Source organism: Pelophylax lessonae (genome assembly GCF_965119305.1).
Source record: "Pelophylax lessonae genome assembly, chromosome: 11".
In the NCBI taxonomy this organism is placed as follows: Eukaryota; Metazoa; Chordata; class Amphibia; order Anura; family Ranidae; genus Pelophylax; species Pelophylax lessonae.
This window is the reverse complement of record NC_138778.1, coordinates 35,717,618-35,737,796: the sequence shown is the minus strand read 5'-3', so window position 1 is coordinate 35,737,796 and position 20,179 is coordinate 35,717,618. Positions and strand designations below refer to the sequence as shown.

The 20,179-nt window shown below is 43.1% G+C and overlaps 1 protein-coding gene across 1 annotated transcript in view; it reads right to left on the bottom strand.

Annotated features, from left to right (window-relative positions):
- VSTM2L (V-set and transmembrane domain containing 2 like) overlaps window positions 1-20,179 on the bottom strand; it is a 194,154-nt gene that overhangs the window by 50,523 nt on the left and 123,452 nt on the right. The window contains exon 2 of the mRNA XM_082272021.1: window positions 16,402-16,571. Coding sequence (XP_082128147.1) covers window positions 16,402-16,571 — 170 coding nt within the window. The remainder of the gene's footprint in view (window positions 1-16,401; window positions 16,572-20,179) is intronic.

The following is a 20,179-nucleotide window of genomic DNA, read 5'->3' as shown; positions in this document are numbered from 1 at the left end:
CTCATTTACTAAGCTTTGGAACAATCGCACTTGCAGAGCGCAACTGCACTTTGCAAAGTGTACAGTTTAGTTGCCTTTAGTAAATCAACCCCTAAGGCCCCTTTCACACTGTCCATCCGTCGGACGGACTCCATTTATCTCAGTGGGGGATCGATCCGCCGATCTTCCGCTGAGCAGGAGGATGACAGCTGTGTCTCCGTGCTGTGTGCGGAGACACAGCTGTCAGCTCCCCATGCATCTCTATGGGGGAATCGGATGGGAACGGACTGTCGGTCCGTTCTCATCTGATCCGATCCGCTGGACGGATGGAAAATAGGGTTTCCATCCAGATTTGACGGATCAGATCGGATCGGATGTCAGCAGACATGTCTCCACTGACATCCGATGCCCCATAGGGATGCATGGGGGATTGTTTAGATCCGTCAAAAAAACGTACAGGCGGATCTGAACGGTCCGTCTGTGTGAAAGGGGCCTTAAAGTCCAAACATTTTTCAAGCTGATTGAACTAGTACACAAAAGATGTCCTAACCTGGTCATACACCTTGAAAACTGAAAATGCAATGTCTATTCGATCTCTTTCGGATCTACCAAAACAATGTTAAAGAAGCCAGACCCAACAATCTTCTCCATTTGTATCCAGTCAGATAGGCTTATGCACTATATAATTTATTCATAAATTTAAAGAGAAGATTTTGCAGATTGCAAGGTCTACTTAAGGTAAACTATGGTCTCCCCAAAAAACAGTGCCACGGCCCTTAATTATGAGTGCATCTGACTTAAAAGTTTTCTCATAGCGCCCCTGCAAAGTCCCACAAACACCTGTTGATTTTGCCAGGGAAGTCCACCTAATGGGGCTTCCTGTGATGGTGTGGCAACAATACTGCACTGCTATTGAATTCAGAGCATTGTTGCCACTCTCATGTAGGCTGTGCCTGCTTCCACTACAGAAAGATAAGAAAATTCTACAGGGGGTGTGACTATCAGCTTTGTTACTACTGAATCACTAGCAAGTAACTCGTCAATCAGCACCTAGTCACACCTAGTCCTGCCCACTGCTTTCTGCATTGACAGCACTGCCTCAGTTAATGAAACCCTTCTACTTAGAGCTGCAGTGTCTGTAAGGGGGGATATGTGAGATACAAATGGGGAATTTTGCTCAGTCAGGGGAGGTAATGAAAGTTTCTTATATACTTTATGAAGCCTTTCAATATCATAGTAATTGGAGTGGTATTGGTTTAGACCAGTGGTCTCCAAACTGCAGGCCAGGGACCAGATGTGGCCCCTTGTTTAACTGTTTTTGACCATTGGGGCACTATTCCTCAAACTGATACCAATGATGAGGCACTATACCCCCCAATGATGCCAATGATGGGGAAATATCCCCCCCACGGATTCCAATGATGGGACACTATTCCTTCTACTGACACTAATGATGTGCCATCATTCCTCACACTAATACCATTGATGGGGCAATATTCCTTCCACTGTTACCAACAATGGGGCACTATTCCTCCAACTGATACCAATGATGGGGCACTATTCTTACAACTAACACCAATGATGGGGCACTATTCTTACAACTAACACCAACGATGGGGCACTATTCTTACAACTAACACCAATGATGGGGCACTATTCTTAAAATTGACATCATCGATGGGGCACTTTTGCCCTAACTGATACCAATAATGGGGTACTACAAATTAATTAAATGGTGCCTTTGGTTTGTGGTGCTCAGAAACAGTGGAGTTCTGCTTTAATTTAAGTTTTCAATAATCCATTGTATTTTTATTTCTCTAAGATCCTCATTCGTACTGTGATGCTGGGGAAAACCAAGCTTCTTGGCCTTTGTTACTGAGCGACATTATATAATCAAATGTTTGTGGATCCTTGATCATCACACCTGTATGAGCTTGTTTGACTTCCCATGGGCATGAATAAATGAATTTGCTTTCTTCCTCCATTAAGGCCTCATGCACACAGGACATTTTTATTTCCTTCCCTGGAGGCACCAGAGGAGACAAACTCATCTGATAAAATGCACCTAAAGCTGCATTTTGCATGTGCAATCATGTGCGTTTGCGCGTTTGACATTAATGCATTATATTGGGTAGAATAATAATTTATTCTGGCCACTGGAACACATTAACGCGTATAAACACAATATCATTAATGCACGTTTATGCATGTTTGCTGTTTTTTACCTCTTAAACACTCCTTTCTTGAATGCAGTGGTGTATTTCTTTTTCTGCCCCAAAACGCCTGTAAATGTCTAAGTGTGCATGGACGCATAGGCAAACATAGAGGGGCATTTAGTGGCAGAAAAATGAATGTCAAATGCCCGTTTTTGACATCCTCTGTTTTTAAGGCTTAGGATATAACAGCCTCAACTCTTCTGGGAAGGCTTTCCACAAGATCTTGGAGTGTGTCTGTGGGAATTTGTGTCCATTTAGCATTCGTGAGCTCCAGTGCTGACGCTGGACGAGAAGATCTGGCCCACAGTCATGCTGGAACAGAAAAGGGCCTTGTGCACAATTGTCTAAAATGTCTTTGATATAACAGCACCCGTCAACAGGAATTCAAAATTACGGGAGTGACCATATAGTTTTGGCCAGACAATGGATGTGATGGCCCGGCGTCCACAAACATTTGGTCATATAGAGTATGTAATTCCCTTTTACTCCTTGTAAATTAGAGCAAGGAGAATACAGCAAGGAGAATACAGTAGCTGAGAATGGGAAACCTGGACCCACTTTTACTGCGGCTTTTCCGAGATCCCTGATTATTGGCAGAAAACTTATTAAGGATTGGCTACTGTAGATGTTCCACATCCATATTATATATAATTTCAAAAAGAACCTTGTATGTCGGACTTTAATAATACAAGAAAAGGACTAACACAGAAACTACAAAAAATATAAATTTTTATTACAAATATTAAAATATTGTGTTAAAACCACATGGGAACACAAACACTAAGCCATATACTGTATATTCATAACAGCCAATTTAGCTTTGCTGAATTATCCAAGAGGTCAGCGCGTTTTTACATCAATAAGGTTCTTCGGGACCTTTTATGCCTTGGCAGCAAAGACAATCGGCCTAACTAAAAAAAAAGCATACAAAATTTAGGTAAATAGCAATCTTATACTTTTATAACATAAGTATATAAGATTTTGTCTCTTTTAGTTATTCAGTTGAGGAGGGTTCTATATACTATTTAGCCCCTGTTGTCTTCATACATAGGTTGGGACATTTTTTACGCTATCAATCTTGTCCAGTTGACTGTGCAAGCTACCTTTACACCCGCCATTTATCACCATCTCCTTTGTATACCTCCCAAGTGTTGTGTAAATGGCACAGATAATAATACACAATGTTATACAAGTATAAGATTGCTATGTACTTATATTTTGTATGTTTTTTTTAGTTAGGCTGATTTTAAGCCAAAGCTTAAAAGTTCCTGAAGAAGCTTATTGGTGTGAAACACGTCGACCTCTTGGACAATTCAGCAAAGCTAAAATTTGCTATTATGAATATATATATGGCCTAATGTTTATGTTCCCATATGGTTTTAACACATTATTTTAATATTTGTAATAAAGATTTATTTATTGTATGTAATTTCTGTGTTAGTCCATTTCTGGTACCAATAAAGACTGACATACAAGGTTCTTTTTAAAATGATATATTGGCAAGAAGAGGAATATAGTGTATTTTCACCAGGCACAATATCTAAATTTATTTTGCAAGGTTTACTTTAAAGTCATTGATGGCCTTGCCCTCCACAGAGGCACTCGACAGGGCTACTCCCTTTCACCAGGCCTCTTCGCCCTGGCGATTAAGCCCTTGGCCTGCCTGAGCCGCTCCTCCGAGAAGGTGCGAGGATTGCCTTTGGGCGTTTGGGAAGACAGCATTTCCTTCTACGCAGACGACACTCTTTTATACCTGGAGGACTATGATCTGCCACTCATAGCGGCATTTGACAATAAATAATCGCTTTGGCCTCTATTCAGGAGTACTTGTCAATTGGGAGAAATCACTGCTGTTTCCTCTTGCGATGGGTCCCCTCCCTGATGCTCATTTGACCCCTGTAAGGACTGTCTGTAAATTTTAATATTTGTGGTTCAGCGCGATCTTACTATGTACGTTTCAGACAATCTCCTCCCCCTTTTGCAACTTCTTCAGTCTAAATGTAATGCCTGCTCCTCTTTACCTATTAGTTTCTATTGGCTGTTTAAATCTTTTCAAAATAATTTTTCTACCTAATTTTCTTTCGCCAAACCCCAATGCATGTTCCACGGTCCTTCTTTCGCCGTGTAGACAGTATTGTCTCTGCGTTTCTCTTGGCTGGGGGGACACCTAGACTTCTATAATCAACGTTATATTTACTGATTTATCGCGGTGGTCTGGTATTGCCTAACCTTCTACTGTACTAAGCAGCTGTCTTGGTTACAGTGCGCTAGTGGTTCTCCCAGCCTAGGGATAACGCGGCGGTAATTCTTGAGGCAGCTATATTGGGCTCTTATGCAGAGCTCAGTAATCTTATATATAGAGGACCAATGTCTAACCCAGCAATCTCTATTCCTATGAGGATGACCCTGAAGGTTTGGCAGCAAGCTAGGGTTCAGTATGGTACAAACACTACTTACTCCCTCTATAGTCCGCTCTGGGGCAATCCTACATTTCCTCACCTGCTCACTGTACCAGGTCCAGCTATATGGGCTCAGTATGGAATAAGGATACGGAGACACATATTGCCTTGAGGTGCTCTTCTATCCTTTGATGAGCTTAAATGCATATTCAACCTGCCTAATTGGATGTTTTTCTATTTTTTGCAGTTGCTTCACGCAATTTGTCCTCCCAACTGTAGTGCACTGGACTCGTACTGAGGTCCTATACCTTGTGTTGTGGAAACTGCTTATTAAATCAAGCTCTCCCGCTCTATAAATTAACATAAGAGGCGAGAGGATGCCCTCAAAAATGTATATATATATATATCAAATTTATTTATATAAGATATAGGGCCCCTGGCTAGACACTTAATATCGAGGGATTCTATGTTAGCTATGATCTCTGATCCTGTTTAGGATTACTCTGATCCTTCGACTTTGCTATTTCTGGATTCTGGTGAGGAGTCAGTGGCCACGGTACTAATTCTCTGATCCATAGAATTTATTGAGTGATGGAAAATGCATTAATGATATAGCCTAGGTAGGGTTACACTTGTTTGATGTTTACGCATGCAGATGTTTTTCTGCACTGTTTTAGTGTTAAATTTACTTTATCATTTTTTTCTTTGTGTTCTACACGTCTCAGTAATAGAGTTTATATTGGAAATATTGTACTGTATTGGATTTTGCGTGTCCTTTTTCCCTTTTATAGTGTTCTGGAATAGGTACTCTGTGAGATCCTGTATGTACAATTGCTATCAGCTTCAATTACTGTGGTTGATTTTCTCTTTTGTATGATGACATACTGCCTTTTGTATGCACCCTTGTCCGTTTTTAATGTGTATATTTTCAATAAAACAAGTTTAAAAGAAAAACCTTTGTCCTCCATTTACTCCTTACTATGCCCTTTGACCTCTCCTAGAATGGAGTCCCTTTATAACAAATGACACAAAGACATTCTATCCCTGTCGGAAGATAACTGGGAGGACTGCCTTCTGAAATACGTCTCTACCATAATCTCTGCCAGAGATCACTTTATACAACTGAAACCTATCCATAGAGTGTATTATACTCCCCAGCTACAGGCTGCAATTTATCATGGCAGAATGGCGACATACCTTTATTGTGATATTGGATAGGATAGGTTTGACCACATGTTCTGGTCTTGCTCAAAGTTGGGTGGGGGTTTTGGACAATTTCAACGTAGTTAGTAACCTGTCTGTTCCCATGGACCTGCTGATACTGCTACTGGGCCTCACTGATCTCGTAGAGGGGTCTTAGCATGCCAAGCTGTTTGTTTTCTTCACAACTTATTGTGCTAGAAGGGAAATAGTGCTACAATGGAAATTTCCAACCCCACCTAAGGTTTGTAGCTGGAAAGCAGCAGTTAATGGTGCTCTTCCCCTATATAAGTTTACATATATGAGCCGAAACTGTTCAGCAAAATTTGAAAAAATTTGAGCTGGCTGGGTGGAGGCACAGGGCCTCACTGTTTGAGGTAGAAATACTTATGGCTGTATATCTGAGGATTTTGTGTTATCAGTGTACAGGCAGTCCCCGGGTTACAAACAAGATAGGGTCTGTAGGTTTGTTCTTAAAGCGGAGTTCCGCCCCCCTCCAAACATTACAGTAACTGTAGCTGCTGACTTTTAATATTAGGACACTTACCTGTCCTGGAGTCCAGCGATGTCGGCATCGCAGCCGATGTTTCCATCGGCCGTTGGGTGCTGCCGCCGCCATTGCCGGTCAAGGAACCCGGCAGTGAAGCCTTGTGGCTTCACAGGCGGGTCCTTACTGCGCATTCGCGAAGCTCGCTGCGCATTCGGATTGGCTCGGCGGCGGGGGAAGGAGGAAGGGGCCAAACTTCAGAGGGATGGCGTCGTGGTGCCGTCTCCCAGAAGTGGGGAAGGGTACCTGTCAAAAACAGTTAACCGTCCCCCCCTCCCCCCTGAAAGGTGCCAAATGTGGCACCGGAGGGGGGGAGGAAGCAAATGAGCACAAGTTACACTTTTGGGTGGAACTCTGCTTTAAGTTGAATTTGTTTGTAAGTGGGAACAGGTACATTTTTTACGTGTAGCCCCAGCCAAAAAAAATATTTTTAAGTTTTTTGGATAGCATAGGGAAGGGTTATCACCCCTGTAATGTTTATTTTGATGTCTGTGCCCCTGTTTAGAATATTTCACCTCACTTTCTGTCTCTATGACAATTGGATTTAGAAAATTTTTGGTTGTTGTGGAAACAAGGATTGGTGATAACGCTTTAGTTGAGACCCCTTTTTCCCATAACTCTTACAGGAGTGAATTTCCCTTAATAGGGGGAGATTTCCTCTCACTTCCTGTTATCTCCCTCCGTTTGTAAGTAGGAGTCGTTTGTAAGTGGGATGTTTGTAACCCGGGGACCGCCTGTACTATACTCTACCTGTACTGCCCCATCTCCTTCCATGTCTTCTCCCTCAGCCATTAACCCCCCCTTTCCTCTTTATCTTCCATGTTTCTCTTCTTTCTAGGCTAGGCCCCATTAGAAGGCCGTACCAAGATTTTGTTTGCCACGTTTACTCAGGTGTATCTTGGGTAAAGCATGCCACATTCTTAGACTGACAATTGTAATACTATTTTGGTCATTCATATCTGCTGTATGCTTTGATGTACACTTTTGTTTGACTACTTTTCTATGTACCTCTGTTTATTTGTAAGGAAAGGAACTGCTCATGATCCAAAGCATACCACCTCATCAGTGAAGCATGGTGGTGGTAGTGTCATGGTGTGGGCATGTATGGCTGCCAATGGAACTGGTTCGCTTGTATTTATTGATGATGTGACTGCTGACCAAAGCAGCAGGATAAATTCTGAAGTGTTTCAGGCAATACTATCTGCTCATATTCAGCCAAATGCTTCAGAATTTATTGGACTGCGCTTCACAGTGCAGATGGACAATGACCCAAAGCATACTGCGAAAGCAACCAAAGCGTTTTTTAAGGGAAAGAAGTGGAATGTTATGCAATGGCCAATGAGCTGACCTGACCTGAACCCGATTGAGCATGCATTTCACTTGCTGAAGACAAAACTGAAGGGAAAATGCCCCAAGAACAAGCAGGAACTGAAGACGGTTGCAGTAGAGGCCTGGCAGAGCATCACCAGGGATGAAACCCAGCGTCTGGTAATGTCTATGCGTTCCAGACTTCAGGCTGTAATTGACTGCAAAGGATTTGCAACCAAGTATTAAAAAGTGAAAGTTTGATTTAGGATTGTTAATCTGTCCCATTACTTTTGGTCCCTTAAAAAGTGGGCGGCACACAAATCCATTGTGGTGGTGTATAGAGCCAAAAAAAGATTATAATTGTGTCAATGTCCCAATAGTTATGGAACTGACTGTATGTGAATTGGATGCGTTTTACACCGCATCTCATTATTTTAATTTTATTATTTTTTATCTTTTTACAATTTTTATTTTCTTACAATTTCATTCATTCAGAAAAAGAAGGAGCCGGTAAATGAAATATTTACGTACCCCTTCCCAGCTCTCCATCATGACACATCCTTTGCAGCAGCTGGCGGGAGAGGGAAGATGGAAGCCGGCAGTGCTGCCGGGGGGGGGGGGGGGTACATTAGTTCCTCTAAATGCTGCCAACCCCTATCTAGGTGTACAGGGGAGCCGCACAGGCCCCCTGGTGCATGAGGCCCAGTTGCAATTGCAACCCCTGTAGTTTGTAGTGTGTGTGCATGTATGTGAGGCAGGGACATTAGACTGTAAGCTCCTATGGCTTTCTTTCATTAAATTGGTTCTTACTGTGTTTTTCTGCCTCCTTGTAAAGTCTTCCATTAACTCTTAAACTTCTCATTTTCACCTCAATTCTGTTTGTTTGGAACGGGCAGTGTATGTTAGTTGGTCATGTGAACTACTCTACGCGCACTACAAATCCCATAGCCCACAGTCCGCCCACAGTCACATTGGTCCGATTTGACATGCGATTTGACATGTCAAATCGGAGGCAATTGCTGGCAATGGCACTGACTTTCTACACTCCTTTTGGCAATTGGGGGGGGGGTAGGAGGGGGGGGCGATTTCCATAGACATTTGTGCAGGAACCCACACAGAAGTCTGTGAAATTGCCCCCAAAGTCAGACTGAAATGCCGGCTTGAAATCGAAATTGAAAACTGAACTTGCACGATTTCAAAACAGCCCCAGTGTGAACCCGGGCTCCTCCTCGGGAGCGCACAAGATAGGGTGACTACCTTCCTACATACAGTGGGACCATGGAGAACTAGTGAAGCCACACTGTAACAGGAAGTGGGATCACAGCAGTAAATAAAATAGGAATTTGGAGATTGGGAAGAAGCTGAGAGCAATTGAAGGCACTTTTTTTGAGTTAAGAATACATATTTACAAAGAATTTATTTTTAAACCAGGGTTTAGTTTCATATTATTTCAAGATGTACTGTATGTATGAAAGGACCAGAGAGCGGGCGGTGGTTCTCCTCTCTGTGTCCTCTAGATAAGGTTCATAATTAACCTCACAAAAGAAACACCCTTTATAAGCACATAGTGCATAGTGAAGAACATCTTGGTTTAATCAAATGCTACATGAGCAAGGATGACTAACAATGATAAAAACCTACATGGCTGATATACACTCACCGGCCACTTTATTAGGTACACCATGATGAAACTACTCATCCTGAACAAAAACTGAAGAAAATTTGGGAAGTATCTCAAATGATTATAAAGAATTTCCAATTGATCTATGTGCCAGAAAGAGACATCAGCATAGATGAAAGTCTAATGGCCTACAAGGGAAGGCTCAGCTGGGTACAATACACTGCATCAAAGAGAGCACGATTTGGTGTAAAATCCTACATGCTATGCAAATCGTCAACTGGGTAAATTTGGAATTCAGTGATATACACTGGAAAAGGAACAAAATTCAATCCAAAATACAGCAACTGTGGAATGGCAACATCTTCTGTTTTTTCATTTTTTGAGCCATTGCTAAATACGGGGCAATTGCGTAAGAACCGACAACTTTTATACGTCTCCTGAACTATGAGTTTCTTCTGCAAAACAAAACAGATGCCTGTTAGGGCTAACCGGCGCGACATGATGCCAATAAGAAGCTGAAGACAGGAGAAATGGTTGCCTGGCAGAAAGGCAAAATGATGGCACTGTGATGGGGGGACAAGAAAGATGTGTGCCTAATGAGTACAGTGCATAACACCTCCACTGTTATGGTACGCACGAAAGGTGGGAAAGAAGTCATGAAACCACAAATAGTGATAGACTACAACAACACCATGGCAGGAGTCGACAGAGCCGACCAAGCAATGACATTCTACCCAGCAAAAGAAGTACTACAATAAGATCTTTAGACATCTTCTTGAGCAATGCTTGTGGAATGCCTACATTCTGCTCAAAAAATAGAGTGCCAAGCCTGTGATTCATTCTGACTTCATTTGGAAAGTTGCCGAACAAATCTTTGTGAACCACCAAACACCATCAATGGCTGTGAATAGAGCTGGACGTCGTGCTGTCTGCGTTGTCAACCCGGAACGCCTGACAGGTGGTCACTTCATGGACTACATCCCACCGACCGAGAAAAAGTCGGCACCTACAAGGATGTGCGTGGTTTGTTGCTCAAAGGAAGATGACAGTGGAAGGAAAATCAGAAAGGAAATCAGGTTCCATTGTCCCGATTGTGACGTCCGACTTTTATGCAGTCCCATGTTTCAAAACTTTTCATACCCGGGATGTTTACTAAACCAATATGCAGTGTCTAGTATTACAGTGACTAGTAATATTGCACCCTGTACTCAATCAGTGTCCACCATCAAGTGGATATAGGAGGAGTCCCCTGTAGTGCATTTGCACATTTTTCCCAGCAAGGAGTATTATCTCCAAGGGTTAGAAAGGCTGGATTCATCTCTTTTTCATGGATAGTGTAGGACCCACTGATAATGGGGTACTTTGACGCAGTAGTGGGCTTGAGCATGATATGGCCATATGGTGGGACCAAACCCCCATTTTTATTTATGGACTCTCTTCAGATTTGGTAGTAATTTCTTTTGCATTTGCGCGCTATTCTTTTTTAATATACATGTCTTTTGGTTCATAGCTGCAGCAGCTTTGGAAATACATGGGTATGCTCCCCCAAATTTTTTGCCTGTTTATTATGTATTCGGTCTGACCAGACTATCGAGGTTGAGCAGCCCTCCCCACCCCCCACATACACCTGTACTCAATCAGTGTCCACCATCAAGTGGATATAGGAGGAGTCCCCTGTAGTGCATTTGCACATTTTTCCCAGCAAGGAGTATTATCTTCAAGGGTTAGAAAGGCTGGATTCATCTCTTTTTCATGGATAGTGTAGGACCCACTGATAATGGGGTACTTTGACGCAGTAGTGGGCTTGAGCACGATATGGCCATATGGTGGGACCAAACCCCCATTTTTATTTATGGACTCTCTTCAGATTTGGTAGTAATTTCTTTTGCATTTGCGCGCTATTCTTTTTTAATATACATGTCTTTTGGTTCATAGCCGCAGCAGCTTTGGAAATACATGGGTATGCTCCCCCAAATTTTTTGCCTGTTTATTATGTATTCGGTCTGACCAGACTATCGGGGTTGAGCAGCCCTCCCCACCCCCCACATACACCTGTACTCAATCAGTGTCCACCATCAAGTGGATATAGGAGGAGTCCCCTGTAGTGCATTTGCACATTTTTCCCAGCAAGGAGTATTATCTCCAAGGGTTAGAAAGGCTGGATTCATCTCTTTTTCATGGATAGTGTAGGACCACTTTGACGCAGTAGTGGGCTTGAGCACGATATGGCCATATGGTGGGACCAAACCCCCATTTTTATTTATGGACTCTCTTCAGATTTGGTAGTAATTTCTTTTGCATTTGCGCGCTATTCTTTTTTAATATAATATTGCACCCTTGTTTGGACAAATTTCAGTGTTTTTGGTTTGATTATATTATTGAATAAAATGTATTATTATTATTATATTATAATTTATAATTTTGTGTTTCAAACTTTATCATAACTGGGATGTCTACTAGACTCTTGTTTGGCCAGATTTAAGTGAGTTATTCCTAAGAATTACAGGCCTACAATATAAAACAACAAATTTCCAAGCAAAACAATGTACTGCTTTGATATTCAAAAATACTGACATAATCAGACCGACAGGGAGTGTTGCCAACATCTTGTTGCATCTATGCCATTCTTCATGGCATAGATGCAACAAGATGTTGGCAACATTCCTCAGAGATTTTGGTCCATATTGACATGATCGCATCACGCAGTTGCTGGAGATTTACTGCACATCCATAATGCGTATCTCCTGTTCCACCAAATCCCAAAGGTGCTCTATTGGATTGAGATCTGGTGACTGTGGAGGCCATTGGAGTACAGTGACCTTATTATAATATTCAGGAAACCAGTGGTGAGATGATTTGAGCTTTGAGAAATTATCCTGCTGGAAGGAGCCATCAGAAGATGGGTACTTTGTAGTCATAAAGGGATGGACATGGTCAGCAACAATACCATGTCGGCCGTGACGTTTAAACGATGCTCAAATGGTACTAAGGGGTCCAAAGTGTGCCAAGAAATAACCCCCCACACCATTACACCACCAGCATCAGCCTGAACCATTGATACAAGGTAGGATGGATCCATGCTTTCGTATTGTTTATACCAAATTCTGACCCTACCATTTGAATGTCGCAGCTGAAATCGAGACTCATCAGACCAGGCAATGTTATTCCAATCTTCTATTGCCCAATTTTGATAAGCCTGTGCGAATTGTAGCCTCACTTTCCTGTTCTTAGCTGACAGGAGTGGCACCTGGTGTGGTCTTATACTACTGTAACCCATCTGCTTCAAGGTTCGATGTGTTGCAAGTTCAGAGATTGTACCTTGGTTGTAACGAGTGGTTATTTGAGCTGTTGTTTCCTTTCTATCATCTTGAGCCAGTCTGCCCATTCTCCTCTGACCTCTGGCATCAACAAGGCTTTTTCCTCCACACAACTGTCGCTCCCTGGATATTTTCTATTTTTCTGTACTTTTTCTTTAAACCCTAGAGATGATTGTGCGTGAAAATCCCAGGAGATCAGCAGTTTTTGAAATGCTCAGACCAGCCCATCTGGCACTAACAACCATGCCACGTTCAAAGTCACTTAAATCCCCTTTCTTCCCCATTCTGATGCTCAGTTTTAACTTAAGCAAGTCATCTTCAACCCGTCTAGATGCCTAAATGCATTGAGTTGCTGCCATGTGATTGGCTGATTAGCAATTTGTGTTACCAAGCAACTGAACAGGTGTCCCTAATAAAGTGGGTGTATGTTGACAGCTATTGGTTACAGCACTTCACTGATCAATACCCTATACTTACAAGACTAAGAGAGTCACATAAAAAAGATAATTGGCCTGCCAAGGCAAAATGAACCACACCTTTTATATCTACAATATTAAAAAGTACATGGGTGTACAGTGGTTTAGTAGTGAGCACTTTGGCCATGCAACACTGGGGTCCTCGGTTTGGATCCTGCCATGGACATGGAGTTTTCATGTTCTCGCTATGCTTGAATCTGTTTCCTTTGGGTACTACGGTTTGCTCCCACATAACCAAGATGTGCAGATAGGTATAACAAGTAACCCTTTACTCACTAACCAAGACAACTCTAACCCCTCTATGATCACCACCTCTGCCATAAAGGCCTTTGACCGGTTTTCTTCCTACCACCAACAAGTTCTGGCAGTTATCCAGATGGTCCACCATGAGTTTCTAAGATTGGGTTTCCCAAAGTATCGAGTGTAATTGCCCACTTCTCACATGGAGTCAGGGGTATTCTCCTCAAGCATACCTGGAAGGTAAGGTTTCCAGTAACATCTGTTTTTTCCAAACCTCATCAAGTGTAAGTTGTTTTTATCCTGCACCATAAGGGCTCTCCCACTTTTCCTCCTAAGGCTTGTTCACAAGGCCGATTACCCCGGTTTGCTATGCAGGAGCGTGTTCTGCCGTCACAGGGATGCACTAAGGCCGGGACTGGCCATAGGGGACACCGGGCATTTGCCCAGTTGGCCGGCCCACACACCCTAACAAAAGAGCCTGTTGATCACTGGGTTGCCGTAGGTACTGCTCACCTCCCGCTATGGCCCATGCCTGTGTCTCCTCTCTCACCCCACCAACAATGTCATCCTTGGTCGGTGATTACAGAGGGGGAGGGGATGTCAGTGTCCAAATGTAAAAGGAGGAGGTAGAGGGGACAAACATGGTAATCCAATCATCTGGCTGGCTTTAAAGCATTTTCTTTTAACCCAGCCACCGATCCCACACTGACAACGGAATACTGAGGAATGGTAGATGTCTGGAGAGCCAAACGACCCACCCCATGTACATTATGAAACAGTCATAAGCCCCACCCCCTGTGTCTAATCACTGCAGGCTCCTCAGGGTTTTACAAACAGTAATTGATTGGAGAGGGAGAGTGCAGAGCTGGATTGCAATGTGCTTTACACCAGTTTACATGTCCGGGTGACATTAGAGGCACACAGGATTTGATTTAATTGGCGGGAGCCGAACAGGGTCTGAGTTAGCCTGGAGGGTTAGAAGTTGGGTGTAGGGGGGGGGGGGGTAGTGTCTTGGAGAGTGTAGGTTTGCCAGTAGCTTGTGGTGAGAGGAGTTAGTCTAGGGTAGATTAGGGCAGGGGAAGTCAGTCTCCAGTGGAGGGGGAGATAGGGACGGGGGGGGGGTCAGTCGGGGGCAGGTGGGGGTGCTTAGTCTCGAGTGGATGGGGGCGGGAGGTCAGACTCAAGTCGATGGGGGTGGAGGGGTTGATGGGGGCGAGGGGTTAGTCTCAGTGGATGGGGTGGAGGGTCAGTCTAAGGTAGATGGGGGGGCAGGGGCGTCAGTCTCAAGTGGATAGGGGTGGAGGGTCAATCTGGGGTAGATGGCGCAGCGGGTCAGTCTCGAGTGGATGGGAATGGAAGGTCAGTCTGGGGTAGATGGGGATAGGGGGTCAGTCTCGAGTAGAGGGTCAGTCTGGGGCAATTGGGGATGGGGGGTTTGTCTCGAGTGGATGGGGCGGAGGGTCAGTCTGGGGTAGATGGGGGGCAGGAGGGGGTCAGTCGTGAGTGAATGGGGGTGGAGGGACAGTGTGGGGTAGATGAGGGCAGAGAGGGGGGGTTAGTCTCGAGTGGATGGGGGTGGGGAGGATCAGTCTAGGGTAGATGGAGGTGGGGAGGGTCAGACTCGACAGTCTCATGACACTAATAGGACTGACTGCACATGGATGCATGGCACATCTGTGTGTCCCTTGTGCAGGTAACCATGGCCCTCCATGGGCATAGACTTTAGTATGGAAGAAAAAAAATTTGAGTATGATCCGCATAATGCAAGCGTTTACTCCGTATAGATGTGTAGACTACCATGTGAGTATACTGTAAGTGTGTCCAACTCCTCCACCTCCCATGAGACTATTTTGCATGAAAATTTTCAGTTAAGATTCTAATAATGATTGATAATCTTCATGACTTTTCTTGCATTTTTTCTTTCAAGGTGGGGGGGGGGGGGGGGGGTGTTTTATATGTGTACACTTGTGTATGAGTATTCAGGAGTACGTATGGAAAATACTGATCACAATTTTTTTTTTTTTTTTTTTTTACAGATCTAAATGCAGTGCTAGGAGCTGGAGATCTCCACAGAGTGTCTTTTCGTATTAACAAGCGGGTAGTCACCCTCTTGTTATCATGATCCAGATCTGCAGCTCCTCTCGCCCCCTGCCCTGCTGATAGAATGACAGCGTTGGAGGGGCAGAAGATGCTGTAGAGGACACACAGGCTGACTCCTGCCTTTTCCCTGCAGAAGATAGAACTGTGCAGGGGAGGCAGAGAATAAAAGGGGGCACTGTGATTGGAGAGAAAAGGGGAGGGGGGGGTAACAGCAAGGGGCTCTGTGATGTCTCCTTTATACCATAATTTCCCTTTGCATTACAGTGCAGAGGACTGACTCCGCACTACCCCTTCACCAACCACCCCCGCGAAAGCCCGATGAAGCACCCCCCCCCCCCCCCCGCGGGTCCCTGCAGGCCCATAGGTATCTATTGGGACAAGCAGCTGCACGGACACAGCTGCTGTGTCTCAATGTCAAATCAATGTGGGTGCAGGTGCACACAGGGTGAGTTCAGGGACACGCATCCACACAGATGTCCTCTTGGGACACAGCAGCTGAACCAGTGCAGCTGCGGGTCCTAATAGACATTTTTGGACCTGCTGGCACAGGGATGCACACAACGCATGTGAAACCCTGTGCAGGCTAAGCAAACTCCCACATGGCACACGTAAATGGGCCCTTATTCTCTTTTTTACTGTAGATAACTCAGAGCTTTTACCTCCACAACTCATTTTGTGGACCACCACCCTACAGATACGATGCTGGTAGGTTAACATCCTACAGACACAATGATGGTATGTTAATTTGCTGCTGTCTAAATTGGCCCTAGTATGTGTATACATACATATGAGATAGGGACCTTAGATTGTAAGCTCTGTGAAGGCAGGGACTGATGGGAATGTTCAGCATATAAAGTGTTGCTAAATTGTTAGTGCTACATAAATGCCTGTAATATTAATAAACAAAAAAAGTACTAAAAACACTACAAAACCTATGGAAAAAATAGTTTGTTCTTCTAATGTATTTGTTATTTTAACAAGACCTGCACATTTCTTACCTGGCTGTCTGCCCAGGTATCTTTGTTCGCCCAGTCCTTGTGGGATCGGATATACCACCACTGGATCTCCAGTGAGTAGGGAATGTCACCGCTGCCGCGAAAGGAGCACGCCATCTCTACATCTTCTCCAGGGTGTGCGCTAACATCATGTGGGATTTCCGTAAACAATGCTGAAAAAGAATAGCAACATTATAAATGGCTACTTTTGTAAATTAAAAAATAGAAACATATGTAACAACCACTTGATCTCCCCTAGGAAACTGATTCTCATTTTGACTCGTTGGTAGAGTATAGTGATCACACTACTGGACGAAGACCAAGCCATAACTATAATCTAGCCCTGTAGCTAGAACTGCTATAATGTAAATGGGTGAAGTGTGTGACAATGATTCAAATAAAGTTCTTATAAAGTCTCTAAAGAAAAAAAAAACCAAAAATATTGTGCAACACACTGTAGAGGAACCATAAGTCCCAGCAGATGAATAGTGTCCAAGGCTCTTAACACCGTGAATGGAAGGAGATCACCCGTGAGATGAAAACATACAAAGTTGCTGCTTACCAGAACCATATGGCCATCCAACCTAATGGAAAGGCCGCAATCGCTTAAACAGAGAAGGTATGCAGGATCACCAGATGTCAATCCTCAGGATGTACCAGACTAGGACACACTCAGACCATATGCATGGAAGAAGGATGGAAGAGGCACATAGCATAATACTGTATAGTAAATAAAAACAATTTATTAAAAAGATGCACTCACATGTACAACGATAAAAGCAGGCATGTCACAAACCGCTGGTATGGATGGAAGCTGCGGTGTCCCGCGTTCTCACAAACAGTCAAAGGCTGGCAAAGGGGGCGTGTTGACATCACGTATGGCACCGCCCAATGCGTTTCGTCATAAGTTGATGTCGTCTGGGGCTCTGGGGCTCAGATGACATCAACCTATGAGGAAACGCGTCGGGCGGTGCCAGACATGACGTCACCACGCCCACTTTGCCGGCCTTTGACTGTTTGTGAGAACACGGGACACCGCGGTTTCCATCCATACCAGCGGTTTGTGACATGCCTGTTTTTATCGTTGTTCATGTGAGTGCATCTTTTTTTTATAAATTGGTTTTAGTTACTATACAGTATTATGCTATGTGCCTCTTCCATCCTTCTTCCATACATATGATTTGAGGGTGTCCTGGTCTGGTACATCCCGAGGATTGACATCTGGCGATCCTGCATCTGTTTAAGCGATTGCGGCCTTTCCATTAGGTTGGATGGCCATATGGTTCTGGTAAGCAGCCACTTTGTATAAATTGGGGGGGGGGGGGGGGGGTTCTACAGTACACAGAGAAGGGAACAATGCTGATAACAGTCAGCCCACCAAACAGAGTGCAGGAAGTTATCAGCTAGCAATGTTTCGGGCAGGATCAACAGATATTTTGTTTCACTTAATGAACAGATACAACAAAAAACTTTTAGTGGCATATTTAAAATGTTATCAAAGTCTAATTTTTTTTTATTTAAAAACATGTCATACTTACCTGCTCTGTACAATAAGTACTAAATGTATTGGTGGCCCTTAGCAATCAGCGTCTGAGCACTGGTAATTTCAGGAGGATACCAGGGAAGGTAGTAGCGCTGCCCCATTGCTGTTTGATTGTTTGCTCAGTGGTTTTGCACATAGCAGCCCCAATCCCCTTCTTCTGTGGTCCTCCACCAATGCTCCTGGCTCCTCCTCTTCTGCGAGTGCCCCCATAGAAATCCGCTGTCTATGGGGGCACTCCTGCCGGCTCACTCTTTAGCTGCCCTGTGTGCGTCTATAGACACAGAAAGGGGGGGGGGCTTAGCATAGAATGCATCAAGGTAAAAATAACCTAGAATCACTTTAATTTATTTGTTACCAGAGATTATTAATCCCTAGATGCCCAAGCCATATTTAGGGAGTTAACGATAACTCTATGACTAATTTGCATACCTAAATACTTCTTTTTTTTTTTCAATGTGTTTAAGGACATTTTATTATTTTTTTGATACACTATTTAAATAATAAAAACCTTCTCCATTTTTTAATAGGTTGACAAATGCGTAAAAATGTAAAAATAAAAAATGTTTTCATTAATATTTTTCAGATTCTTAATTAAAGCGGAACTTAATTTCCAATAGGGAGTTTAGTTAAAACCTTACCCTCTCTGCAATCACAAAAGCCTTTTTTTTTAATTATTATTATTATTTTTCATCATCCCCCCCCCCCCCCCAGTCATTCTGACCCAGAGCAGAATGAGGTGTCCCTAGTCCTGCAGCCTCCTGGGATACTCGCATCACATCCAGAGATGTATAGTAACTAAGTAGAACTACTTCACTACTGTACTTAAGTGCCGAAAGGCGGTATCTGTACTTTCCTAGAGTAGAATTTTTTTCTCCTACGTCCACTTTTACTTCACTACATTTTTTCGATGATTTCAATACTTCTACTCCGATATTTTTTTTTTGTGCTGCATAGTTACTCGTTACAATTATAAAAATTACCACTGCCAGAACAGTAGATGACAGGTTTCATGAAGCTCAAAACATGTGTATTATCAGCGCATACGAAAATAAATGCTACTGTATGTATAAATAAAAGCTGCATTTGAAATAATAAAAAACAATATGATGTTCAAACTTTTGACTTCTTTCTTTAATAACTACATAACACAGTACTTGTACTTTTACTTTCAGTACTTGAGTAGCAATTTTTTTTTCAAAACTACTGGTACTTTTACTTTCAGTACTTGAGTAGCAAAATTTTTTAAAAAACTACTTGCAATACTTAAGTACAAAAAATGTTGAATACTTTAGTACTTCTACTCAAGTCACTTTTTGATCGAGCACTTCCACTTCTACTCAAGTCACTTTTTGATCGAGCACTTGTACTTTTACTCAAGTATGGGTTTCGAGTACTTTATACAACTCTGATCACATCTCCCAGGGGGGTGCAGGACTGGACACATAGAGCGGCCTGAAGGGTGGGCCTGGTGCATCATCCACAGCTGGCTGTTTACACCAGGAAGAGGCAGCCAGCTAAAGAGGACCAAGATGGCAGCATGGGAATATGTAACAGAAGGACAACGCTGGATTTTCTGTACAAACAACAATTGAAATTGAGGCGCAAACAAATGCTAATGTGTTAGCCACATGAGTTAGCCTCTACCCCTCCTAGATAAATCTAAAGATTTGCTTGTGTAGCATAGGTGGTTCATATAATGTTCATAAGAAGTTCATAAAAATCCCATAGGAAGGGTGATGTACTTCAGTAGATGGCTCCAACTGAGACAGGAACAAATATCTGAAATTACAAAAAGGAACAAAAGGGGGCGTCGGCTAAGTGCAACATCAATGGCTTTTATATGAATAAAAAGCCAAATGCAAACTTAAAGAAATTTAAAAACAAAGAGCTTATCTGCAGCTAGGCCACATTGGATGGAAGTCGTCCACCAGAAGAGCCGCTTGTGACTAGACATATGCCGGTTTTCGGTAATTCGATATATCGCGGTATTGCATAGCCACGGTATTGTTATTGTGGCATTTTTAAAATACCGAGTTTCTCTGTCAAGTCTGCCTGACTTGTGAATTGATACATTTCAGTGAGCTGGATGACTCATTCACTCACACAGCTCTCCCAGTAACTATAAACAAAAATGTTTACATTGTATCTTTTCCTTCCCTCTGCCAGGGAGAAAGGAAGTTTAACCTCTTAAAGACTGGATCTTTCTCTGACACTTGTTGCTTGCAAGTTAAAATCAGT